General features: G+C 40.0%; 1 protein-coding gene across 4 annotated transcripts; it reads right to left on the bottom strand.

Moving 5' to 3' along the window:
* Window positions 1-807: 807 nt before the first annotated feature.
* On the bottom strand, window positions 808-26,949 carry LOC124863475 (ankyrin repeat and fibronectin type-III domain-containing protein 1-like). 4 transcript variants are annotated; one of them, XM_047357860.1, is made up of 21 exons: window positions 26,781-26,949; window positions 21,764-22,073; window positions 21,649-21,689; window positions 20,377-20,685; window positions 19,400-19,670; window positions 19,092-19,289; window positions 14,444-14,557; window positions 13,333-13,430; window positions 12,965-13,055; window positions 12,304-12,411; window positions 11,813-11,912; window positions 11,309-11,438; window positions 10,585-10,704; window positions 10,248-10,357; window positions 9,638-9,752; window positions 9,366-9,532; window positions 9,079-9,256; window positions 7,800-7,962; window positions 6,828-6,994; window positions 6,454-6,658; window positions 808-5,027 (listed from the first exon to the last, which is right to left on the bottom strand). In XM_047357860.1, the coding sequence occupies exons 4-21, from the start codon at window positions 20,536-20,538 to the stop codon at window positions 4,351-4,353; spliced, it is 3,174 nt and encodes a 1,057-aa protein (XP_047213816.1). In that variant the 5' UTR covers window positions 20,539-20,685; window positions 21,649-21,689; window positions 21,764-22,073; window positions 26,781-26,949; the 3' UTR covers window positions 808-4,350. The 4 variants fall into 4 exon arrangements, with proteins under 4 accessions (XP_047213816.1, XP_047213815.1, XP_047213817.1 ...); XM_047357859.1 differs by lacking the exon at window positions 21,649-21,689; XM_047357861.1 differs by lacking the exons at window positions 21,649-21,689; window positions 21,764-22,073.
* Window positions 26,950-27,273: the final 324 nt, after the last annotated feature.

Here is a 27,273-nt window from a genome sequence, read left to right as displayed (position 1 = left end):
AACATGAGGGTGGCGGTGTTTTGGTCTGGGTCTGCCATAGGATCTGGACGACCTTTCATAATAGATGGAACCATGACTTCTGCTCTCTACCAGAAAAATCACTTGGGTAATGCAGCAGGACAGTGATCCAAAACACACAAGTAGGTCTACCTCTGAATCGCAGCCTGACCTTAAACAGGCTATTCATGCATGAAAAATCCTCCAATATAGCTAAAATATTATCACCTGATTTGTTTAAAGTGTTACATGATTGTAACCTGGCTTGGGCCAAACTCTGAGAAGGACTGGCTCAAATTCAGACAATTACGCAATTCTTGTACAGTTCCCATCAGAAATGCTAAAGCAAATCACTTTCTCACTCAAACCACATGGAACCTTAGATGGGGTGACCCAACACTTTTGAATTAATTAATTATAGACCAATATCCATATTATCTGCTCTGGCCAAACCTCTGGAATCTCTCATCAGTTTTCAGTTAAAATAATTACCTTCTGACAATAATGTTTTATCTGATTCACAGTTTGGTTTTAGGAAGCAACATAGCACAACCACTGCAGCATTAACAGTAGTCAATGTCATTATCACCACAGTGGACAACAAACTTCACGGTGCAGCCTTGTTTATAGACCTTGCTAAAGCTTTTAATACAGTTAATCATTTTCTATTGGAAAAGACTCACTGCATGCGGACCTTCAGCCAAAACAGTTAAATGGTTTCATAACTACCTCTCAGATTGGACTCAATGTGTAAAGGTAGATGGACTTACATCACAAACACTCTCTATTAATAAAGTAGTACCTCAAGGATCAGTATTAGGACGTTTACTATTCATTCTCTACAGCAATAACATAAACCGGAGTATCACAAATGCATACTCATTTCTACGCTGATACTCTATAGTTTTGCACTTTCACCCTTACAAGCCATTTCTCAGTTACAATCAGCTTTTGATACTATACAAAACAACCTATATGATTTAAAACTCATCTTAAATTCAGACAAAACAAAATTCATGTTGTTCTCGAACACAAAAGCCAACTCCCAAATTGTATCACAGATTACCACCTTTCATGGTGCTCAAATAGAATCTGTTAGCCCATTACACATATCTTGGAATCTGGATTGACAATACACTTTCATTTACATTCCATATTAAATTGCTTGTAACCCGACTTAGAATTAGGCTGGGCTCCTTTTTTCGAATTCAGGCTTGTCTGTTCTATGAGACCAGGAAGGGGCTTGTTATTGCTACATTCATGCCATTGTTGGACTTTGGCGATGTACTGTACATGCACTCATCAGCTCAGAGTTTGAGAACTCTTGATTCTGCCTATCATAGAGCCCTGAGGTTCATCACTGGTCTCAGAGCTCTTAACATCACTGTGTACTTTATGTGTTGGTTGGTCCTCTTTGCGTCTCACAGGCTTCGGCAGCTGTATTTACTTATTTATAAAGCTCTACTTGGTAAGCTCCCTTGTTATTTGCAAATGTATATGTCTCAGAAATGCACCGGTTCTTATCATCTTCGCTGTGCTGACCTATTTTTATTGTCAGTTCCAAAAAGTTCTGTACTGAGCTGGGTAAAATGATTTAAAATTGGGGGAGCTGCTCTCTTTAGAATCTTCTAAAAGACTTTTAAGTGATAGGGAAACTGTAACATCAGCATGTAGCTGTTTTACCTGATTCGTTTTTTATTCATATTGTAAAATGTGTTGCTTCTGATAATTTGATGTTTGTAATTCTTTTTCAGGTTTGTAATTACATATTTTTGTAAGTTGGCTGTATGTTGTGACTGGCGTGCAACTTCGCTCCTGCCTGTCTTGGCCAGGACGTTCATCTAAGAGATTTTTAATCTCAATGATACCTATCCTGGTTAAATAAAGGCAGGAAAAAAATGTAATTCGCACTGATGTGTAAAACTCATTTCCAGTTAATGCCAACTTATCAAGGTGCCGAGGGTTTCACAATTAGTTATTTGGTTTAGGGGGCGATTACGTTGCTCCCTTAATAAATGAAATAATCATCTGAAAACTGCTTTTATTTGAGTCATTTTTCTTTGATATCAAATAGGTTTGATGATCTGAAACATTTAAGTAGGATTAAAAAAAAGGAAGAAATCTGTAAAAAAAAATATGATCCTGATCAGAATAAAGTGACTACAGAGTACTTCTGAGGCAGCGGAGGGTTAACAAAGATGCCTGTTAGGAACTTCGGTTTACACATGAGGGGCTGACTGTGTTGACTGTATATTTTATGTGTATGCATGGGTTTTTTCATGTTTCTTTCATTAAATTTGACAAAAAATAAAGTAGTTGCCATTTGTAATAAAGGTCTGCACTGTAAACAGCATATATACAGTAAATATTAATCAACATAAGTGATAAAACTATTCTGTGTTGCGTGTTTGTATTGTCGAGCATGTCCTATTTGTCTCCTTCTCCCACTCATGGCCTGCACCATGTTGTGGTGAGTGGGCTTTAAAACAAATAAAGGCCACTTCTGTTTAAATGTTCCTTTGCAGAATTCTTCATTTTACAGGACATTTGAGTTAGAGAAATAGTTGAGGATTTTTTAAAGTGGGGTTCTAATTAAAGGTTCTAAGCAGTCAATATCCTACCTGCAGATAATTCTCTTGGTGTCTGCATTCAGTATAAATCTAGATTAAATTAACCTGGACCTTAAAGCTAACAGCTACTCCAAGAGGGCCTAAGACCACAACTCAAAACAATCTCAAAAATGTCATGTTAGTTTATTTCTTCAGGTCCATTAAACACAGGTGCTATGGGCAACCAATCTTCCGAGACCTTGTCCTCATCTCAGTAAGGGTAAAAGTCTGGTTCACTGTTCCACTATCTGGACCGACTAAAACCAATCAGCTCCAAATGTAAGATTTGACAAATAAACGGAGACTCTTTTCACCCAAGAATAAACTTTCAGCAAAGCATAGGAAGCACAGCCTGTTGTGTAATTGTCTTTGCTTTTTGGGGGTCCTTGAATGGTCTACCTGAACTTACTTAAGTCCCAATAGACACATTCTTTTGCTTGCTGAACCTCAGCCTCCGACTGAATCTAACTGATTATTTAATACCAGAAGAACATGATTTCCCATTTTAGATTAAATGAAACTAGAGTAACACTACCAACCTGTAATAAGCATGCTTACTTTTAAAATCCAAAGGAAACACTTTTATTTGACTGAATTTAAATAGTTTGTATACAGCTCAGACAAGCACCAACAAGGCTTTGTCCTGTAGTGAGCAAGGAATATTCAAGTCAATTCTACCACTACAGTTTAAGATTATTATTTGTTTTTACATTTGACATATAGGTCTAGTGAACTTAAGTTGTGCTCATAAGTTAACATACCCTGGCACAATATGAATAATGATGCAAAACCTTTTCTGTCACCTGTGGTTTCCTCCAATGATGCGCTGATGTTTCTAGATTTAGAATCACAGGGAAAGTGAAAGTATGATCAAATTATCTGTGTTAGAAAGTTGTTGAACTTTATCAAACAGAAAAGGAAGATCGAAGACATCCAAGGAATTCAGAATGACAATCAGCAATGTTGAAACTCTAAAATTGTGGAAAATGAAGATTAAAATAGTCCACGGTCAGGTAGGTAAACTAAAAATTCAGTCACAGCTGCCAGAAGAGTTGTTCGGCATGCAAAGAAAAACCAAATAACAAATAATTTCATCTGACATACAAGGCTCTCTGAAAACAAGTCGTGTGGCTGTTTCAAGATGCACAATAAAGAGACACTTGAAGTAAGAAGGACTGCAGGGTTGAGTTGCCAGAAGAAAACAGTTACTACACGACTGCAACACAGCAGCCTGCTTACAACAGGCCAAACACCACAGAGACAAGAATGGGTGGCTTCTGGGATTTTATGCAGCTACGCGAACCCAGAGCAGAAGCCCAAGCTGGTGCTGGTTCCAATGAGACTGAAGGGGACAACACACGGTATGAACTAGGTTATGTAAACTTTTTTATCATGATCACTTGGGTAGTTTCTGTTGTCCTTATAATTTAAAAAGAGCAACCACTAAGCAAGCATGAAGGTTTTGTAGTACTTTCATATTCAGTATGGAAACTTATGAGCACAAGTCTTCATGCTAGAAAAAAAAAAAATTAAAGATTTAGAAATGTGCAAAAACATGTCTAGCTTTTTGTTTGCAATCACCGAACTGGGTGCAATATCATGGATGAGGCTTTATCTAAATCTTACAAGACATTCTCAAGTTAATAGCTACTATGAATAAATACAGTGATCAAAAAAGATTAGATGGATCTTTTCATTTCTTCATCTAGTGCTGGAGTGTGACTGAAATTGACAGAGTTTAATATCAGGATGAACTGGTGTAGGGTCTGTCCCACTCCACCAGGCTTCTCACTGGAAAAGATGCACCTCTACTTGGAGCCTCCTTCATCTCTGCAACCTCTCGAGGAAAGTCACACCCTGAAACAGGTGTGTTGCTCTCAGAAGCATTTACAGTGGTAGAAGAAGGCGTGACTTCCTCTCTGCTCACACAGTTTGGCTCTGATGCCCCCTCATCATCCCTTATCAAGCTTGAGCCCTCAAAGACAAAATGACTGTTTTCCTCCCCAATCCCACGTCCAAAGTTGTTGAGCATGTCCATTACAGATGGCGTGAATGGACCACTGGGGTTCTCCTCCATAAGACTCAGCGTTGGCAAAATGTCCACCAGCTCCGCCATCTCCATCGGCTGGATGACGTCTGTGATGCTGGGGGTGAAGTCCATTGTGTCCAACACTGTGGCCTCCAGCTGTGCCACAGCAGCAGGGTGAAGTCCAGACTCTGTTAAAGCCATGGTGTTTCCACGCTCCGGCAGGCTGATGCTGGTCAGGTGTGCTGTTGACTGAGAGCTGATGTCAACAGGGTACCCTCCCTTCACAACACCTTCCATCAACGTGAGCGCAGCATCCTCGGGGACAACTGTGATGCCTTCTGGAGTGGAGACCGACTTCCTGCTAATTGGTAAGGGCGCACTGACAGAACTTCCTAAAAAGTGAAGCAAGAATCAGAAAGAAGTTAGGAGAGCGATAAGATACATCAATTAAAGCTTCAATGTATCATGCAGTTATGTTATGTCACAGATCAACAGTATGTAAGGAAAAGGATATATGGATTTTACATGGATACATGATTTATTTTTATTCTTGGCCTGAGGTTCTCTGCTTCCTTTTGAGTGGGTATGTTTGTTTGGATTCAAAACATGTCTTTCCCTAACAGTTCTGCATCATATGAATGATTGTTGTTTATTAAAAAGACCTTTGAAGGAAACAAAAGTCCTACCGAGTGCCTGCCGACATCCTGCCGGCATTTAGGCCCTTAATAAACTACACAAATAATGACAAGGTTAGCTAACAAAAACTACCTCAGGTCCATCAGTTGAAAATGGAATGAGTATAGGACAACGTTAAACCTACCAAGACATGGTTGTCTACCTGGCATTAATCTGAGAAAATGCCAGGACCCCCCTCCGGAGGTCCATTTCTTGACAAGACAACTATAAGGCATGAAGTCAATAAATCTAGTTTAGGGTGTCAGAAAGAAAAGATTTTTGAAAGAAAGCCATTAGGCAATTTAGGATAAGGGTCTCTGATCATACCAAAACTGAACTCTGGTCCTCTCGTGAAACATTATTGTCATAGTTTAATCATGCTTTGCTCTGTTCATGCTTTAAACATCATGCTGCAGCCTGCTGGTTGAAGTCCTGCAGCTCTGCAGCTGATCACCTCATTGCTCGCACCTGCTGGGTAACCTTTATATACCCTCTGTTCTCTCTTCTCCACACCAGATCATTTTTAGTCTTTGTTTGAGCCTTGCCTTGTTCATGTTTCAACAGCCTTTATATGTTTTCTATTGACCCTCCTATCCCTTTTGAATTATGTTCATCGTCTAGTACCAAGTGGATAATAAAGTTTCTGTCTGTGTTGTTTCCACCTCTAGCTTTTTCTGCCTCTGTGTTGTTTTTATCTGCTACAATCCTAGTCGATTGTTAATGTTTGGTTCAAACCAAATGAATTTGGTTCCTCACAATTATCTATCAGAAATCTGACACTGCCCATCACCCTGGACACTCCATTTCTATAGTGATACATGGTGGTGGCAGCATCATGCTTTGGGGAGGCTTATCGTACAGATGAATGGAGCTAAATACATAGCTATTCTTTAAGAAAACCTGTTAGAGGCTGCAAAAAACTTGAGACTGGGGTTTAGGTTCCATTTCTAGCAGGAAAACAACCAAAGATACAGTCAAAGCCACAATGGATCAAAGAAAATTCATGTGCTACAATGGGTCAGTGATGAAAGTCCAGGTCTAAACCTAATGCATAATATATGGCAAAACTTGAACATACACCCCAATATAACTGAGCTACAAAAATTAAATGAGACATCAAAACCACAAAGAATGCATCAATACCTGCTATAGATCTTTGTGTTTGGTTACGGCTGGGCCATTTCAATCTGGCAGTCAAGCTGTCTTCCTGTTCTTTACCTTCAGGACAAGGTGGTGGGTCACCTCCCATCACCAGACCTAAAGGTACTGCTCCCACCCATTGCTTGGAGCGGACACACTGCAGACAGTCCATTATCCAACGGGCGTCCCTCCACACCATCTCCAAATGCTAAAAAAACAGAAAACATGTTTTAATCAATTTTACTGTTGGCTGACATCCAGGAAATTAATTTCCTTCATTAAATCTTCACACATCACACAACAGAAAGATTTAGGTAAAGATTCACAAAATATTTATTTTATCCAACAAAGAAAAATTGCTCTTTTCATGCTCTTACACGAGAAAGGTCAGTGATGTTATTAAGCCGCTCCCGGGCTTCCTGCACCTCCTTGGTGTCCAGTGCCTCACGTAGAGCCTGCTGGGCCAGATGAGTGTCCAGCTCCAGCCTTACCCATCCCTGGCAGTACTGACACAGGAAGTCGCGCTCATATGTCCAGAAGTGAACTGGTTGATGAGTCACAGAGGAGACAGAAGCTGGTACGGTTAGCTTCAGTACTCGTTTTTACTCTTTATTTCACCTGGAAACCTGAATAATCAGATCCTTTCCCACACTTTGCATTACTCTCATTTGTTTTACTCAAGGTATTAATTCTACACTTTTTTTTCTATTTTCTGGTAGTATATTTTTACTTCTGTTCTTTAGTTCCTTTGAATATGACACATATTGATCTTAGAGTGGGATTTTCCCCAAAATAATGACTGCTACAAGTTTTATCAAATGCAATAACACGGTTTTTTTTTCTTGCAAGGTTTCTTTTGTAGGTCCACAGAAGTCCAATTTTAATCAAGGAGCGATACACTCCTTTTTTCTGCCCCCTCACTTTGTGAAAAACATCATTCTTGACAGTCAGTCAGTCATTTTCTACCGCTTATTCCATAATGGGTCACAGGGGGGCTGGTGCCTATCTCCAGCAGTCTACGGGCAAGAGGCAGGGTACACCCTGGACAGGTCGCCAGTCCATCGCAGGGCAACACACAAACAACCACGCACACACTCATTCATACACCTACGGTCAATTTAGAGAGACCAATTAACCTAACAGGCATGTCTTTGGACTGTGGGAGGAAGCCGGAGTACCCGGTGAGAACTCACGCATGCACGGGGAGAACATGCAAACTCCATGCAGAAAGACCCCAGGCCGGGAATTGAACCCAGGACCTTCTTGCTGCAAGGCAACAGTGCTACCAACTGCGCCACCGTGCAGCCTCATTCTTGACAGATCCAACCCAATTACGGCTTTCCACTTACCCAGTTCAAACATCTGCAGAGGCATGGTGAGGCCAGGCTCTTTGGTTCCCACCAAAGGCCAGTAACTAGAGCTGAAGTCCTCGCTGGGAGGCAAAAGTAACAGCATGGAGACCTTTCCACCAAACTGGAGCAGCTCCCGAGTGTACACGCCATACTGATAGGCCTGCCAGAATCACAGTTGCAAGTAATTAAAAATGTGCTATTTTTGTCAAATTCAAATTTTAAAATAGAAAGGAGAATTGCTAAAGCCCTTAAGGTAATTGAAAGTATTTTATTATGACTTACAGATACCCTAATATATGTGTATAATTGTGGAATGACAGGAAAATCTTACTGTTTTGCAAATAAAACACTGAAATGTCAGGCATGCATTTATATACAACCCCCCTTTCTCTGTTGTCCCTGAGTAAATACAATGCAACCAGCTCTCTTCAAATATAACGCATATAACAAAGTTGTAGAGTCCATTTGTTGTGGGTATAAATACACATTGTCTGTGAAGGTCTAAAAGGTTTGTTACAATTATCAAACGAAGACCAAGGAGGAGACCAAGGAAGACAGCAGGCAGATCAGTGACAAGTTTAAAACAGGATTAGCATATAAAACAAAACAATATTCCAAGCTTTGAAAATCTCACTGAGCACTGTTGTATTGATCATTTAAAAACTGAAAGACTATGGCACAACTGCAAACCTACAACGAACAAACATTAATCTCAGAAGCAACCAAAAGCCCCATGGCAACTTTGGAGGATCTGCAGAGAACTTAGAGAGACCCTGTTAAAAACTAACTATTATTCATGCAGCTGTTGGGAAGATGGATGGAGCTGAGCTTGTGCAAGAGGTTCACATTCCTGCAGGACAACCCTAAACAAACACCCAGAGCTATAATTATAGCATATAATAATAATGCCCCAGTCAAAGTCCAGATCTAAATCCAATGGAAAATCTGTGGAAAGACTTTACAATTGATATTTCCAGATGCTCTATATCCAATTTTAATGAGTTTAATATATCAAAGGCAAATGAACAAAAAAGTCTCTGGAAGTGCGAAGCTAGCAGACATAGCTGTGAAGACATATGCCAAAGAGTTGCAGCAGTAACTGCATTGGTTTCTACAGAGTATTGACTTATGCACCACACTGTGTTGGTCTATCACATAAAATGCCATTTACATAAATAAATAACCCAGCAAATCTAACAAAGTGACCAATGTTTGTGCAAGACACTAATGTTTTGAGAAAGACATTTTTAGAGATGCCTGTTTTAGTCCATTTTACCCTGTAGAGGGGGATGTTGAGCTTTGTCAGGAGATGTGTGACTGCGGCTCTCAGAGACCTGACAAACTCCTCCACACCGCTGCTCTCTGTCAAGCTCTCGTCCTGACCGCTCGGTGGGTTATGAGCGTTGCCGTTGTGTGCAGTGTAAACATGACTCTGGAGCCAAGCCCACTCCTCTCTGTGGCCCAGTGACAATGCAGTAAAAAAAGAGAACGATGATTGAATAACTTCTTAGTATGGTTTTGCTGTGAACTTTAACAGGATGTCCCTCGGTCTAACTGTGTTACCTGGTCACATGGGGATTGTGGCGGACCCGCGTGTGGCAGAGGAGATTGGGGATCCTTTGTGGCACCAGGACCCTGATCTGGTCCACTGAGCTGCACAGTTTTAGGATGCCCACATACAGACCAGGCTGGACCCACTGAATGCTGTGTCTGTGGAATGACAGTTTGTCCTGTAAAGCAGAAGGACATATTTGATTTTAGATCAGGTTAGCTACAGCTACGCTTGTCTGTAATACAAAACTGTTTGTCTCTCTTTTAGGAAAACACAAACTCACCTTCAGCTGCTCATAGAGCGTATCCATGGCAGTGGGCTCAGGCAGCAGTGGAGTTCTGCTGCGGTTCTTCTCCAGCCGGTCCAGAGGAATCCAGTGGAATGGGGGGTCAGGGGGACTGAGCCAAATGAAACAAAAATGTAAGATTTTTCTGCAAATGTGCTTACCTGGGTCATTATCTATCTATCCATCCATCCATCCATCCATCTTCTATACCCGCTTCTTCCATACTGGGTTGTGGGGTAGCTGGTGCCTATCTCCAGCAGTCTATGGCAAGAGGTGGGGTACACCCTGGACAGGTCACCAGTCCATCCCAGGGCAAGACACAGGACAAACAACCATGCACACGAAGCCAGAGTACCCGGAGAAAACCCACGCATGCACGGGGAGAACATGCAAACTCAATGCAGAAAAACCCCTGACCAGGACTTTCTTGCTGCAAGGCAACAGTGCTACTAACTGCATCACTGTGCAGCCCACCTGAATCATTATGTATTTGGAAAACCAAAAGAATGTATGGCAAGCAGAGTAAGAAAATAAAATCAGATGTCTTTGCAGAGTCAAATAAATTTCTCACGAGACTTACAGGCTGTAAGAAAAGACTCTGCCTTACCTAAATGGAGGATTTGGAAACTCCCTCATCGTCACTATTAGCACATTGCCCTGCCTGTCTTTCAGTGGTTCATAGTACACCTGGCCCAAATCCATTGTTCCTAGAGAAGACTGACAGCACACACATGAGGAAAATAAAAATAAAAATCATGGGACGTAAAAAAATTGGGGATATTAAGGATTAATGCATTAAACACAGCGTCAGTATTTGTGTATAGATTGAATGAGCTTGGCAAAAAGAAGACCAGGAGAAAGGGGAAGGAAGAGATGTTGGGAGGTAATTAAAAACACAATTAAACCAACATGTTATCTGGAGAATAAGAGGATTAAGTTCCTACCTGCAGCTGAGAAACAGCTCTTACGATGTTGTGCCTGTTCTGAAGGAGGGAGGAGGGAGAGGAGTGAGCAGAGGACAGGCCCTGCTGAAGCCAGGGCACCTGCTGCCATGCGCAGGACAACTACAGCAGGGATGAAAGGAAGTTTAGGATAGAAGACATAAACAAATAAGGTTTTTAGGTATTCAATATGCAAAAAACAGTAATGTTGATAATAACATATACAGTTTTTATCAGAGGTTTACATACAGTCAACATGGTCAATATGGTCATATTAATTTGGGGCAATTATTAACTTATTTGAACAGTTCGTCTGTCAAGGTGAACTGACGATACAAAATACAACAAATCCTCCAATTTCTAGCATCATTCTTGCTTTGATGCCAGAAATTTGACCAGTCTTTTATCAGAAATGGTAGAGCACGTTTAAATTGGTTGGTTTTCTGGTACACACTAACTGTTGAACAAAGTCCAGAAATTTTCAGCAACATTTAGGTCAGGGCCATTCCAGAAGCCTAATGTCAGCCTTTTCTATCCATTCCAAAACCATTTTGAATGCGCTTGGGATCACTGTCCTGTTGGAACACCCAACTGTGCCCAGGATTCAACCATCTTACTAATGATTCACTTTGGCAGTGAAACCGCTTGTGATGTATAATTTTGACCATGAGTGGATTAAAGAATATCCACAATAAATTCAATCTTTCGCAGTTTATGATCCGTTCACCTTGGCAAACCAAAGGAAGTCTTGTGTGATAGAGGTGGAGCAGCAGTGGATCTCCACCAGTGGGATCTGATCCTCAGCTGTCACCAGGATGTTATCCTTGTGGTAGAAAACAGTCGCCAAGTAAACACCCCTGGTGATAGAGAGGACATTTTTAGACTCTGAAATGGGCCTTTTCGAATGAAGTAATTTCATATACAGGTGATTAGGGAGTACTTAATTGTCAATACCAATTATTGTTGATTTGTATGGTTTCCTGGTTGTTTTAAGAAAAAAGAGGCCTTAAGAAGCCTAGCATTTGCAGGAGCTTTGCATTTTAATGTGTTCTCACTTTACTTATTTTTAAGCTACATAGGCCTTGATGTAACAATTGCTCTTTCCAGTCACGGCAAAATAACATACATTATCTACCCTGTGTAACCTGCACGGCTCTAATTGCATCCCATTTAAGTACTCTGTCTTGTTATTCTCAAAGGGCGGTGGGATAGGTAAAACAGATGGGACTACCTTTGTAGGTGACGAACAAACTTGGTGGCAGACTGGAAAAGTTGTTTGATGCCCCGAGACATCGTCAGGCGCTTGCTGGGGCTCGGTGACTTCAAGCTGTCTGTTGAACATGACAAGAGTGGAGGAAAATCTTTTTATCTTGCAAAATACACCTGCTCCAAAGACAATGGATGTCTACCTGGCTGGCAATTACTGCACTGTTGCATAATTCTGACACACATTGTATACAATTCTGCAACCTCAAAATATTACATTGCCAAGACAAATAATTAACAAATATGACATTTTATTCATCACATAAAATCCTAATACAATACAATGAAGTTTATGGTTGTAATGTGGCAAAATGTGAATGAGTTTAAAAGGTATGAAAAGTTTTGCAAGGCCAAGTACATAAAAAATGTTATTTCTCAGTAGCAGCAATATATATATAAATATATATTGTATATATGTATACAGTATATATATATATATGAAATTCCCATTGTTACCTATATAATATCCTCTGTACTGGGATTCTTTGGCATCTTCCAGCAGTTTCCTCACAAGGCCCTCGTGGTTCCTGAGCGCCGACTTCACACCAACACACTCTCTCCAGCCTGCACAAGACAGAAACAAATCATCTCTTTCACAGTTAGGGGAAAATCATTCAAAAGGCAAGAATTAATTTGCTGCCAAGTCCTGAGTGCTGCTTTCTCTGAAAGATAAGGAAACGAGAGCGCTTGCATGACAAAACACCTGCATGCTCTGAAAGTTTCTATGCCGATTCATTCAGAACGTCACTGTAAGTTGGATGTGAATTAAGTTATCTAATGAATAGTTTGGCATTGTTACATATTTTCACTTTTCTACTCCATTAAAAAAACAGAGTAGTATTACTGGAGGAGTAAATTGGAAAGAAAAGCTAGTAAAGGAAGCAAGAAGGAGGCAAGATTATAAGCCCAATTTAAACTTAGGGGAGCATGGCTACAAGGGCCATTGATTCACAGTGACATCCCTGATTCTCCATGTTTTAATAATTCACACAATCTGCCAACCTTCACTTGTTTCACGTGAAGCTTGAAGTTAGCCAAATCTAAAATTTAAAGCTTTGCTCCAAGGACAGAAATGATGATGAACCTTAAGTCTTGTTCTGCTGTCCAGCATACTTACTGGAGAGGGCAGAGCTGACCGGAGTGGAGCACTGAGGCGGGCCCCATCCCTTCACATTGTAGGCGCTCGCTCTCACATAGTACTGCACTCCCTGTGTTGGAGAAGCACCAGAGTGCCAAATTATCACTGTGCAATAATCTTGTGAATCAGCCATCTCAGGACAAAGACAAGAGAAAGATGTCTCATTATTAATTCATCTCGTTTACTGTGAGGCTGTGGGAAAGCATTCTTTTAAGGAACGTGATTCAGTGAGCAACAAATACAACCAATGTGTGGCTGTATAGTTGCTGCTTTTGCACTGTATGATTATGCAATGTGTAATTTTGTCAGCATTGTGTGTGGGTATATGTGTGTGCTGCTTAACTCACTGCTGTCAGTCCATAGATAATAAAGGAGGGGTTCCTTGTTTCTGTAACCTGGGCTGTACCAAGGACGCGTTTGAAGCTGGCCGAGGTGCTCCACTCCACTGTGTAGAAGGAGAAAAAACTGTCTCACTGACAAAATCCTCTCTGGTTTTGCTCAGAGCTCCAATAAGCAAGAACAAAGGATTTGAGTATTTACAGTTCAAAGAACATGGGCTTAATCTACTCTTGGCAAAAGAATATAATGCAGCTGCTAAAGTAACGCCTACTCTGGATGCATGAATAAAAGGCTTTTTTTCCACGCCAGCCTGGCAATATGTGGGATTCTGATGTTATTGAAGTGATTCGAGACTCCATCAAATGCCTTTTTGTTTCTTTTCCATCATATTCCAAATAATTTATAATCTCTCTCAAATCCCATCCATCTGTATTATCCAATCATGGTCAAAAAAAGGACATAGTACAATTGGTCTGGTCTTTTCCAGGTTGTAAAATGATTTAAATCCAGCCTAGGTTATAAAGAAGCACACAACAGATTACACAATATAACTATTTATTACTTGAGCAACTTGCAGTTAATGAGTCGACCATGAACTCCACTGCATAGCAAAGTATACTAGATTCAAATGTGAGGCCTTCTGTCTGACAACTAAAGCTTTGTCCAAACCGGATCATCAAGAACAAAATGATCTTAAACCAAGCAGCCATGTTAAACCAAATGACTGAAAAAGAAAAGAATCATTGTGTCGCAATGGCCCAGTCAAAGTCCAGACTTCGACTGGAAATACAGACTAGACTAAAATACAGTAAATGATTTGCAAAATCAAGTATCTGTAAACCTCAAAGAAGTGAAGAAATTTAAAGAGTAGAGGCCAAAGATGGGTCACAAGCTGCAAGCTACTGAATCATGGGGTGTCAGATGTTTTTCACACACACAGACTTTCTGTTTTTACTGTGTTTTGTGAAATAAATAATGACTGTGGGTCCTGTGTGTTTTTGAACATTTCAAGTTAAAATAATTAAGTTTTTTCTGATAAACACCTAGAATTGCAAAAAGATGCAATTTCCTTTAACTGTATGAATGTATCATAATCCTCCCATCTTAACTACCACCTACCTTTATAGCGGGTGATGAGTCCTGTGGTGCTTTCCTCTGGCTCCTTGATCACCACACATAGAGATGAATTGCTGGTTACCAGCAAAGACACATGGCTGGGAGGACCTGGGAGCTCTGGATGGAACAGTTAAAGACAAAACTGTACAATTTACACAAGGTCAAAGCAATGTATAACAAATATAAAAATCATAATTATGACAATTTTCTGTATGTTAAAAAAAGATAAGATAGCCAAGAGCCCCATGGCTCCTCTGGAGGGGTTATGGAGGGCCACAGCTCAGCTGCGACAATCTACTGGCAGGGTGGCAATAAGAAAACTATTGTTGGTAGACAGCTGTAGGAAGTCCTGATTTATCTTTGAGGGTGAGAGACCAGATTTGAAACAAAAACAGCTCAAATTTGGCCTTCATGCAAAACGCTCAGATCCCGAACACATCATCCCCACAGTGAAACATGGTGGTGGGAGCATCATGCTGTGAGAATACTTTTCTTCAGTACGAGCAGAATAGCTGGTTAGAGTTGTTGGGAAAATAGATAGAGCTAAATACAGGCCAATACTGAAAGAAGGGCAGCAGAACACAGGCAGAAACAGGAACACAGGTAAAAACAGGTAGAAGGGTTGCCTAACAGTGAATCAACAATAAACATACAGCCAGTGCAGTGCAACAATGTACTGTTTTAGATCAGAGCATATGAATGGCCCAGTCAAAGCCCCGAAATCTAATTGAAAATCAGCTGAAAATTTTACAGACATTCTTCTTCCATTGTGCCATGCAACTGGTAGTTAAATCTGACTTGAATTTAAATGAGTCATTTAATATTCTTACCTTTAACTAAACCAAAAGAAATCTTCCTTTGAAGCTTCCTGCAGTTCTGAAACACTGTGGGAGATGCTCGTTATCACCTCGCCTATAACAGTGCCTCAGACTTTCTCCTTTGTGATCAAATGTAACCATGCTTTGCCCACCGAGTCTAGACAAAAAGGATAGTTTGCTCATGCTCAGCAGTGACCTGGAATTGAATGGATTCCCACCGAGTCAAGTACCTAAGGCCACATTTCATGTACAGGTACTTCTCAAAATATTAGCATATTGTGATAAAGTTAATTATTTTCCATAATATAATGATGAAAATTTAACATTCATATATTTTAGATTCATTGCACACTAACTGAAATATTTCAGGTCTTTTATTGTCTTAATATGGATGATTGTGGCATACAGCTCATGAAAACCCAAAATTCCTATCTCACAAAATTAGCATATTTCATCCGACCTATAAAAGGAAAGTGTTTTTAATACGAAAAACGTCAACCTTCAAATAATCATGTACAGTTATGCACTCAATACTTGGTCGGGAATCCTTTTGCAGAAATGACTGCTTCAATGCGGCGTGGCATGGAGGCAATCAGCCTGTGGCACTGCTGAGGTCTTATGGAGGCCCAGGATGCTTCGATAGCGGCCTTTAGCTCATCCAGAGTGTTGGGTCTTGAGTCTCTCAACGTTCTCTTCACAATATCCCACAGATTCTCTATGGGGTTCAGGTCAGGAGAGTTGGCAGGCCAATTGAGCACAGTGATACCATGGTCAGTAAACCATTTACCAGTGGTTTTGGCACTGTGAGCAGGTGCCAGGTCGTGATGAAAAATGAAATCTTCATCTCCATAAAGCTTTTCAGCAGATGGAAGCATGAAGTGCTCCAAAATCTCCTGATAGCTAGCTGCATTGACCCTGCCCTTGATAAAACACAGTGGACAAACACCAGCAGCTGACATGGCACCCCAGACCATCACTGACTGTGGGTACTTGACACTGGACTTCTGGCATTTTGGCATTTCCTTCTCCCCAGTCTTCCTCCAGACTCTGGCACCTTGATTTCCAAATGACATGCAGAATTTGCTTTCATCCGAAAAAAGTACTTTGGACCACTGAGCAACAGTCCAGTGCTGCTTCTCTGTAGCCCAGGTCAGGCGCTTCTGCCGCTGTTTCTGGTTGAAAAGTGGCTTGACCTGGGGAATGCGGCACCTGTAGCCCATTTCCTGCACACGCCTGTGCACGGTGGCTCTGGATGTTTCCACTCCAGACTCAGTCCACTGCTTCCGCAGGTCCCCCAAGGTCTGGAATCGGCCCTTCTCCACAATCTTCCTCAGGGTCCGGTCACCTCTTCTCGTTGTGCAGCGTTTTCTGCCACACTTTTTCCTTCCCACAGATTTCCCACTGAGGTGCCTTGATACAGCACTCTGGGAACAGCCTATTCGTTCAGAAATTTCTTTCTGTGTCTTACCCTCTTGCTTGAGGGTGTCAATAGTGGCCTTCTGGACAGCAGTCAGGTCGGCAGTCTTACCCATGATTGGGGTTTTGAGTGATGAACCAGGCTGGGAGTTTTAAAGGCCTCAGGAATCTTTTGCAGGTGTTTAGAGTTAACTCGTTGATTCAGATGATTAGGTTCATAGCTCGTTTAGAGACCCTTTTAATGATATGCTAATTTTGTGAGATAGGATTTTTGGGTTTTCATGAGCTGTATGCCAAAATCATCCGTATTAAGACAATAAAAGACCTGAAATATTTCAGTTAGTGTGCAATGAATCTAAAATATATGAATGTTAAATTTTCATCATGACATTATGGAAAATAATGAACTTTATCACAATATGCTAATATTTTGATAAGGACCTGTATATTTTAGATTTTTTTAAATTCAACCAACGTTTCCTTCCCTGGAGATTTATAATAAGAGTATGATTGTTTTAATGCACACAAAAAGAAGACTTGAGGCCCTGTGCTCCTAACAAGTGTGATAATAAAACAGCAATGGAAGATATCAGAAGATCCTTGAAAAAGAAATGAAACAAGTTCTAACTAAAAGCATTTCAGCTGGTAATAAATACACATAATAACATAACAACTAGCTAGAACAACCCCCACAACTAACTGAACCACCGAAGGAACAAACAGAATGAAGACATCAATGGGTTTGTGTGAGACGTAAAAACCACAGCAGCCTTGAGAATCTTCCCTTTGCAGACTCCTGCTCATAAATCTGCCAGCATCAAGGTTTTATTTGATCCAGACAGACAGTGGAGGGAGAGCAGGGCATGGCCATGAGAATTTGGACAGGCTGATGACAAGGGACTTGCTTGGAAGTTCAGATTAAAAACAGAGGCTAGAGGGAAACATTTAGTGAAAACCGAAGAGCTGGAAAAGTAATTAGCAAAACTTAAACGAGATAGTGGGATGACTAATAGATCTCAGTGCTCTAGTCAGGTCGTACGGAGGGCTTTGTAGATTAGAAATGGAGTATAAGTTATTTAGAACCTTGTTAAAAATCCAGACGAAGATTATTGTATATATATATGGTCTAAAAAACTTAGCATCAATCCCTTGCCAGTCAGTTAATGCAAACCTAATGCAGCAGTGCAGAATTTCTATTCCAGATTCTCCACTGCTCAGAGGGCGCGTATCTATAGCTGTTTTGGTGCAATCTTCCTTCTTTCTTTTTCATATCTGTCACACCAACTCAGCTGAAAGAGTTTGAAGGGGACACACATTAGTGTCACTTTGTTGGCCCCTGCAAGTCAAAATAAATTTTACTTATTTACTTATCTCCTTGAATAAAACCCAGTGTGCCACCACCAAAAGTGAACAGTCTGGCCCTATGCAAAACACTTTGCATGGAACTCACACTTCAAATCACCTGAACACAACAATTCTCCTGACAAAAGATGGTGGTGGCAGCATCATGTGCAGCAGAAACAGGGAAGGTGGTCATGTCATATTGCGTGTTGTGGTGCAGAGAAAGGATGCTAGGAACCAGCGGAATGAAGGTAAGTCAAGTTTTATATTTCCTCACTTACAGAACCAGGCAGGGAAAACAGAACCAGACCAGGACACCAGAAACCAGACGTAGCATTACACATGATATCAAACAACAAGGAACCAGCAAGGACCTAAGGAGCTTAAATACAAAACGGAAAGCAGGGTGAACCAATAAATAGAGGGACCAGGTAATCAAGGGGAACAAGGAACAAATGTGGATCAGACTGCAGAGAGTGAAATCAATTAACAAGACAAAAACACAGAACTAAGGGTAAACTAAGGACCAGACCATCAGAAATAAACAAAAACACAAAACGCAGTCACTGGCTGGGTATGAGAGATCAGAGTTGATTAGAAAATGGTTTGAACGATACACAGGGCAATCCTGGAAGAAAAGCCTGATGTAGATCAAAGCTTATTCATGTGTTACAATGGCCTAGCCAAAGTACAGACTCAAATTTCAATTGAAAATCTGTGGCAAAATTTTTTAATGGATTTTCATAGATGCATTTTATCTGATCTGAGTTGTAGTTGTTTTGCAAAGACGAATTGGCTCAATTTCACTGTCTTGATGTGCAAAGCTGTCATTGTAATTGTGCAAGTAAAAGGTGATTCTGACAAGTATTGATTCTTGGAGCTGATTATAAATTCACATTTTTATTAGCAACAAATTCTGGAAACCATGTATCAATTTCTCATTGATGCTTTACCTTTTGTTGGTCTATCACATAAAATTCTAATAAAACACTTCGAGGTCTGTGACAAAATGTGTTAAAGCTGTTGTAGCAATACATAGTTTATCAAGTACCACAATCTGACCCAACAGCACCTACCTGTGTTCTGGAAGTTCTCTCTCATCCGGCAGTATAGCTCCAGCCGGAGTCTCCAGAGCCGAGTCTGTCTCTGGACCTCAGCCTGTGCCTGGGGGCCTGCTCCTGTTTTTCTGGACTCCAACTTCCTCTCCTCCACTCGTTTACTTGCCAGATCCACCAGGGCATCCAGCTTGAGCCCCCAGTCTTCTGGCCGGCACACTGAGAGGTGATGCAGCAGAGGCAGACAGTTAATGTATATGATTTATTAGGTAAAACCCTTATTTAGCTGCTTTCATGCTCTTTTTGATCAATGAAATCATAAAACTTACAAATAGGGTTATGTCTGGCCCCTGCCTTTGTCAGTACATGAAGAAGAGGGGAGTTGTGGGTAAGTGCAGCCACATCCAACGGAACCAAACCCTGTTCATTCAATCTGTTCACCCCTTTTTCTTTATCTCTCTCCCAGTCCTTCTCTTTCTTCTCTCCTCTCTCCCACAAGCTTGTTGCTCCTCCTCCTCCACAGCTGGCATGATCTTTGGACAAAAGGCTCTGCACAGCCAAAGTGTCCTCATTTTCCACGGCCTCCCACAGGGTCTTGTACTAATCGTGGAGAAAGAGGAAGGGTGCACCACCAAGGAGAGCATAAGAAAAAAAAGAAGGTTTGGATGTTGAAAGAGATTTATTTAGCAAGATAGAGGGAAGGGAGTTGCAAGGAAACAGAAAAAACACAAGATCCATAAATCAAAGAAGCCAAGGACGACAAATTCATACTCTAGCTTCATGAGATAAAAAAAAGCTTGGGAATTTGAGTTATTACTGGTTACTGTAGGTGAAAGAATAGTGGTGGTGATTTGTTCAGAAACATTTCTTTCTCTGTTTAGTCCATCTCCTTTTAGGGGTGATCATGCTTTGGTGTTGTGTGTGGGTTTGAATATCTTTACTTTACATTTCTAAACCATTGCTTCTTGGGAACAAACTGAATTACAATCCACAAAGCAGCCAAAGTCACATATATGTAGTTATAGCTCTTCACCATTGATCAGGTCAAAACCACAATGCCTCGTGCTCATTTGCACACATTCTGCTTAGTAAAAGCGAAAACACTGTTTGTCTCGTGGTGAGCTATTGGAGGATTAGTTTTGTGCTTCAAAGGAAATATCAAATGGCACAAAACATGCTGTCCAATCAGTTCTTCAACCTGAAAGCACCTTAATTATAGTGTTCCAGTGAGAGGTTTACATACTAGTGTCATTTCAATTTGGGGTTTTTCAGAAGGTAAAGCATGAAGAAAAGGCTAGTATCTTACAGCGTCTGCAGGTTTGCTGGTGTATTTGGGTGCAGCCACCTCCGCAGCAACGGAGGACTCTCCTCCCTTCAGTCTGACAGAGAGGTTCCTGTAGATTCGTTTGGGTGAAACGGGTCCCAGAGAGCGCCGACGTTGAGGTGGGTTCCTCATGGATAAGGACATGACAGAGGAGACAAAGAGATAAGGTGGAAAAAGGACAGGCAAAAGCAGGAGTGGGGGACAGGAGAAGAAAGAAGCAGAAGGAAATGAGCGTAGTGAAAATAAAAAAAAAAGATGTGAATTGTTAGGAAATTGCAAGAAGGATTAGAACTGAGAGCAACAAACGGGGAGATTGATAAAAGTCAGAAAAATGGTGAAAAGGGCGAAAAGAAGGGAAACACAAAGACAAAATAAAAACAGTGAATGAAGTTAACTGATTTTTTTCAAAGAAGACAATTTTCTGCTAAATTGAGTGCTGAGTATTGGCTGAGAGGTGTTATCCAAGTGAATAAATGGCTGCTAGTAATGCCTGTTCAGAGTAGATGAAAATGGCTTGAAGTATTCAGCTTCTGCCAGCTCTGTCATTGGACATGGGTTTTCTTCACTCTGAATGCAATCTTCCCACATACAGAGAAACAGAGCCATCATTTTAATTAAGATTTGCCAATTCCCAAACACAATTCTCTTTTGTTATTATGAATTTAAATCTTTTATATCATCAGCTTCTGAGCATACAGTGCTATGCAAAACTTTCCTAAATTTTTTCATTTTTTAATCATGTTACCACAAACTTCAAGGTATTTTAAATCAGGGTTTTATGCAGTGGATCAACACAAAGTGGAAGCAACATGATGCATGGTTTTTCAAAAGTTTTTGTATTCAGTCCTCATTACTCTCATATCCCTAGATAAAATCCAGAACAACCAATTGACTTCACAAGTCAACCTAATTAGTAAAGAGCCAACCTGTGTATAATTAAATCTCAGTAGAAAGTCAACTGTTCTTGTAAAGTCTCACATGATTTTTTTCATACTTTATTTAACTAGAAAAGAAATCCAGTGAAATTTAAAATCTTATTTACTTGATAATCCTAGTCAGGGAACAAACAACGCAATGATGATGGAACACAGTAGAAGGGTCAGAGAGAGAGTTGTAGAGAAGTTTAAAGCAGAGTTATGTTAAACCATTTAGGAGACATCGCAAACAAAATGTGTCATATTGAGTTTAAAGGATTTGACCCACATGCAGAAAGCAATTCAGGAGACAGCATTGTTCGGTAAAGTGTTTATTTACATCTGGGTGAATAATGCAGGGAACTGGAACCAGGATGCAAACTGTAGAAATAAACAAGAAGGTAAGCAGGGATAACTCTGGGGCTGAACTCATGAAAATAATAAATCTGTCTTACAAAGAATGGTGGAGGGATCCGCCAGAGGGGGAGTGGAGAAACCAAGTGGTTGTTTGCCGGTGAGACTGAAGATGGTGGATATGGTAAGCCAGGAGAGTTTGTTATCCACGAGGTGCGATGGAGGGAGGAGGGTGGACAGGGTTCGCAGATGGAGGTCCGAGGTACGCAGGAATCAAGAGGCTGCCAGCCGGCGTGATCCAACGAAGTCATGAGAGACTTGAGTCTTTGTTCATAGAACTGGATTGCTTCCTTCCAGAAGACGGTTTATCCAGACATGATTCAATGCAAGGCAAAATCAGGTTCAGGAAACCTGCAGGATACAAAGACAAAGTTACTCAGTGTACAAGGCAAAGGTAACATGGCTGAGTAGTACCACTAAGGGCAACACTCTGGCAGTGAGTTGCTGGCAGCCTCCTCCTTAAATAGTCCTCTGCAGATAATCAGGGGAATAGCGAACACCTGTCACCTCTCCTCCAGATTCCACGCCATCTAGGTTCTGAGCACAGTAAAAGCACCAACAGACACACAAAGCACAGATCCTGACAAAAGGGTTTTTTCTGGTCATGTGAGATCAATTTATTTTCTTTTTTAATCTATATGCAAAAAAACACCACATTCCCACAGTGAAACATAGCAGTGGCAGCATTATGCTGTGGGGATGATATTTTTCTGCAGTGACAGGGAAGCTGGTTAGAAATGATGAGTAGATAGATGGAGTGAAATAAAAAGACTTAAGGAGGTTCACCTTCCAGCAGGACAACATACAGCCAGAGATACAATGGTATGGTTTTAAAGTACGTTCATATGTTGAAATGGCTTAGTTAAAGTCCAGAACTAAATTAAATCAAGAATGTGCGGCAAGTCTTGAAAACTGATATTCACAGATATTTTCCATCAAATCTGATTTGAGCTTGAGCTATATTGCAAAGAAGAATGGGCGACATTACATTGTTTAGAAAAGGAAATAAATTTTCAACGTCAAAGTTTTATTTGTAAAATGTGTAAAAGTTTTATTTGTAAAATGTGTAAAAGTTTATTATTGTCCTTTAACTTCACAATTATATACCATTTTGTTTTTGAACTATGACATTAAATCCCAATAAAATACACAGAAGTTTATGTTGTGATGTGACAAAATGAAAAAGGTTTAATGGCTATGAAACAGTAATGGCGGTGCAAGATTGCAAACCACATTATTATGATCGGGTTCTGGTGCATGGTTTTTCCCCTCTCTGTTTCAGCATGTCTCATTTCGTGACACTGTTTCTCTTTTCATCCTCTCTTCACTTTGGAGTAATTTTCATGTCGCCTCCACTTTATATTAAAAGCATCCCGACAAGAAGAACATCTTTCTAAAGGCAGGACATTCACAGGATGTCAGACATGAATAAGTGGATCTGTCACCATCGCCATCTCATCTCACTGATGAACCAAGTCTTTATGCACTAAGTGGGGAACTGTCCTTGGGAGAAATCAAATACTCCCGTGGCACATTCCAATTCAGCTATAATTATACCACATCACCACCATTCCTGTTAATCCACTAGGTGATTCAGTAGTTTGCACAGCGCATGCACAGTCAATATGTCTGGATACAGGAGTATAAGGGCATTATCAGTGTTTCTGGAAGACCTTTCGTCTGTTTGTTTATTGTGTCCTACAAAATTCGCTGAAAGTGCTGATCAGACATTTGCGAGAGGAGATGAGCTCATGTTTAGTGTTTGTCTATCAGATAAAGCAAGAAAAAGCAGGGTACTTAGAAACTGGAAGCTGCACTTGAATACCTGAGCAGGGTGATATGAAACCCTGACCTGTGCAAAGAAATACACCACTGATTCACTGTGGTTATTTTGTCAGCCTCTCAACTTGACTCAATGCTTTAATTTTTTTCCTTAACCTATGCAAACCTCTCTGACACAGACCTGAAAGTGCGGCATGTTTGCAAGCGGTCTTTCCGGTTTGTCAGTCTGCGAAATGCATTGGCTCTCAAGTTCAGCAATGCATGGAAACATGTCATGAATAATGTTAGTCCCACAGGAAGTGATGCAGCACAGTCAACTGTGAGAAGAAACCACAACATAGCCTTGAATGTCAAAGTGCTATATATATAATCGACTTATTTATGCCTAAAAGCAAGTTTTCAGAATCAGTGTCATGTCTGTGTTACAGTGAAACAGTGAAAAAAAAAAACATAGCAACCAGACCAATCCACAGTAGAGATTTTTGATATGATTCACCGCCTAGCACACCATTGTGTCAGAGGATGGTATTAGTCCTTAAAAAACAAACAAAAAACTATAACAAGCTATGCTGAACAAAGGTTCTTTAAAACTCAATTTGAAATTTATTAAACCTTAATTCTTTTTGTGAAATCACTAAATTGTTTTTTAAATATTTTTCTGGGCAGCAAGATAACCCTAAACTGAAAGAAGATTGAAAAAATATATAGCAGTCAAACATGAACTGAATTATTCTATATAGATTATTGACTCTTTAAAGTATAGATTGAGTTTGTGAAACCTATTTGTGAAAACAATGGACATTCTTAATTTTATCAAAAATATTGTTAATATTTCATTTTGTCTCATGTTTGTGAACCAAATATTGAGCATTGTACATTGGACAGAGAAGAAGAAGCTTAGCCAGGGCGGCATTCACAGAAGAATGGTCAGCCGCAACATTAAAAGTAAGTCACTCTATTAAAATATCAGCTCACACTATTCTACAGGGAAAATAATATTTGCTACATAATTAAAGATTATCACAGACCAGTTTCACCTATCCTCATTAGGCAACAGAGCTCCTCTGTTGCCTAATGAGGGTGGATCTTACTTCCTGAAGCCAAAAGAGGGGAGTTGCAGACCTGTTAAGGGTTAGATGGGTGGTCATGATTATCAGCTTAGATTCATCAATGTTCTGGATCAATATCCAAAACCCCAGAAAATAGGTCATTCTGGTTTCAAGGTACATGGAATTAGGTGCAAAATCTTAACATTGTTTTACAAAAATAACAATGCTGTAACAGTTTAAATAAAATAATCAGTTTAATGATTAATCAGTTTTTTTGTTTTTGTATTTTGCCCTTTACATACTGCAGTTTTATGAGAAAACCCAATTAAATAATGAGATCAACTTAGAAGAAGGATTTTGCACCTACTAGGTGTTTGTGCAATACCCACCATTTAAACCAATTTTCTATATTCTACTGCCTTTTACTTTTGGGAAATGTGGTCATGTCACTCCAATTAACAATATTTAGTGGCTAGGGCTGCTCGATATCATGAAAACACTTAATTGCAATGCTATTATTAAAAATTGCAGTGACGGTTAACCCACATTTTCCTGGCTCTTTTCTTTCTTTTCCATCATTAAAATGTCTCCACCATTTTCTGTGAGTTTTAGCATCTCAGCCACTAGAAATATACATGTGGTGTGGGCATCAAGAGTAATTTGTAGTCTGATTAAGATGGGTATTTATTTAACTGACATGCACAGTTTTAAGGCACTTGAGGTATAAAATACCAAAAACTGCATCCATGTGATATGTTGCACTTGACATATTTAAAATCCTGATCTTTTGAAGGTGATTGTGATTGAATAGATTGTACAGATCTGCTATCAGGGATCATAATCTGTTCTATTTTAGAAGGTGAACATGCCCAAAAGGGGATTTGAGCTCAGCAAATAATGTTAATACAAAGTTCCCAGTATTTTTAGATCCACATATCTTCATAACTCATGAAAAAAATTAGGTCAACTAAAACTAAACAAATATGCTGTGATTTAAGCATTTGGATAAGAAATGGTTTATTTACAGGTACAAAATAGATGTAGGAGGGAACGAAAAGGCAATGTCTTGGTACCAAAGGGTCAAGGGGCCAACTAAACTGAAGCCAACAAAATCTGTGAGCATGAATTTTAGTTAATAACTCCACCTACAACAATATTCAACCCATCATATGTTGCATGAGCTGGTCACATCAGGGTACTCTTTAATAAAAATCTAACACCACCTCTTTTGTATTTTTTTAAATGATTCTTAATGACTTGTTACTACTGATAAAACCAAGATAACAGATATTCGTCATACAAACACTGGTAAATTGTGAGAAGAGATTCAGTTCACAGGCAAATGCTATTTTTCTGTGGAATACACTGATGTTATCAAGTATTCATTATTCCATGAATAAGAGCAAGATGTTCTACTTACGCACCATGATTTAATATTACTATATAATGTCTGGGATGAAATGAGGCTCTGATCAGCTACAGGAACCGTCTCCCTCTGAACCTTAGCCTTTCATTTTCAGATAAAAGCAGTTATTTAGTCTCGTGATTTTTACACTAACCCTTTTTACATCAACCCTCTGGTTTGTGCTGGTCATCCTCAGCAGACCCTATCTGCACAGTAATGCTTTTCTCAGAACGGGGTCGATTTCTTTGTGTGCAGCCGCCTCCCATATAAACATTGTGCTCCACAGCACTTTATTCATTATAAGGCTTTTAGTTACCTAGAAGCTGCCATCATAACCTGATTTGTCTTGGTTGATCATTGTTGGTAAACCAGTCTTGAAGAGAATAAAAGCAGTCCTGTAATTTAATCAACTTGTTAATGATCTGATTGCGTAATGAAGAAGTTAAAAACTGTACAAACAGTTTTGGACCCACTTTCATTCTTGTGACCAACTTTCTGAAAGTTCTTAAATTTTTTATTTTTTTTTTCAATATACAAAGTTACAAGACCTCTTACCTTTCCTTCAGGACCCTTTTAATGGATAACTGACTGAGAAATACCCTTTTCCCTTCGGATCAAGAGCTGATCCTTAACGATTAATTTGCTATTTAACAATCTACCTTTTGAATACAAAAATATTCTTAGGTGTAATTTCCAACATCTCTTGAGGCAAGCATGAAATTCTGATCATGTTTGGAAACTTTCATGCAACACTTGAACCAACAAGGTTTTTGTAAAAGAGCTTCACCCTCGGATAACATTAAAACACTTTGCGTCTCTTACCGTCAGTGGATATTTTTTATTTCCTCGGCCTTCCGTCCGACGCTGCAGCGATGCTACAACATAGTTTTGTTTGTTTGGAAACGTCCGGCTGCTGATCGGATAAAATCCATCGTTTCACAAAGTTTGCACCGCAGACTGAGGCGCACCTGACCGTTACACCCGAGTGGGAAACCGAATATTATCCTACACCCACTAACGCAAACACGTCTTTCCTCGTTCCGCCCACTTCCTCGATTTATGTTTTAGAGTTAGTTTTGCCTAAACAATACATTGAGATAATCCTAATCCTCCTTAAATGTTATAAATTACGAAAGCCCCCTTATTGCCTGATTTTAAAACCGCTATAGTGTCCAAATTTGTACTTTTTACTACTTGATCACTTCATACGGTTTCTGCTGAGAGATAGGCTTTGTAGTGAATTCTGCAGCATTATGGGGGTATGTCTGGATCCTCTATTTAAAGTGCAAAAACTGCCCTGACACAAGTTGACAAC

Source organism: Girardinichthys multiradiatus, chromosome X (genome assembly GCF_021462225.1).
Source record: "Girardinichthys multiradiatus isolate DD_20200921_A chromosome X, DD_fGirMul_XY1, whole genome shotgun sequence".
Lineage (NCBI taxonomy): Eukaryota > Metazoa > Chordata > Actinopteri > Cyprinodontiformes > Goodeidae > Girardinichthys > Girardinichthys multiradiatus.
The sequence above is the reverse complement of the archived record's forward strand: the minus strand, read 5'-3'. Positions and strand labels throughout refer to the sequence as shown.

What these genes read in the sequence shown, in the direction of transcription:
- LOC124863475 (XM_047357860.1), bottom strand. Translation starts at nt 20,538, where the DNA reads ATGTCCTTATCCATGAGGAACCCACCTCAACGTCGGCGCTCTCTGGGA. An exon ending in CACAATCCCCATGTGACCAG is followed by an intron (nt 9,257 to 9,365) that starts GTAACACAGTTA and finishes ACTGGGCCACAG; the next exon opens with AGAGGAGTGGGCTTGGCTCC. An exon ending in ACATCACTGACCTTTCTCGT is followed by an intron (nt 6,659 to 6,827) that starts GTAAGAGCATGA and finishes CTGTTTTTTTAG; the next exon opens with CATTTGGAGATGGTGTGGAG.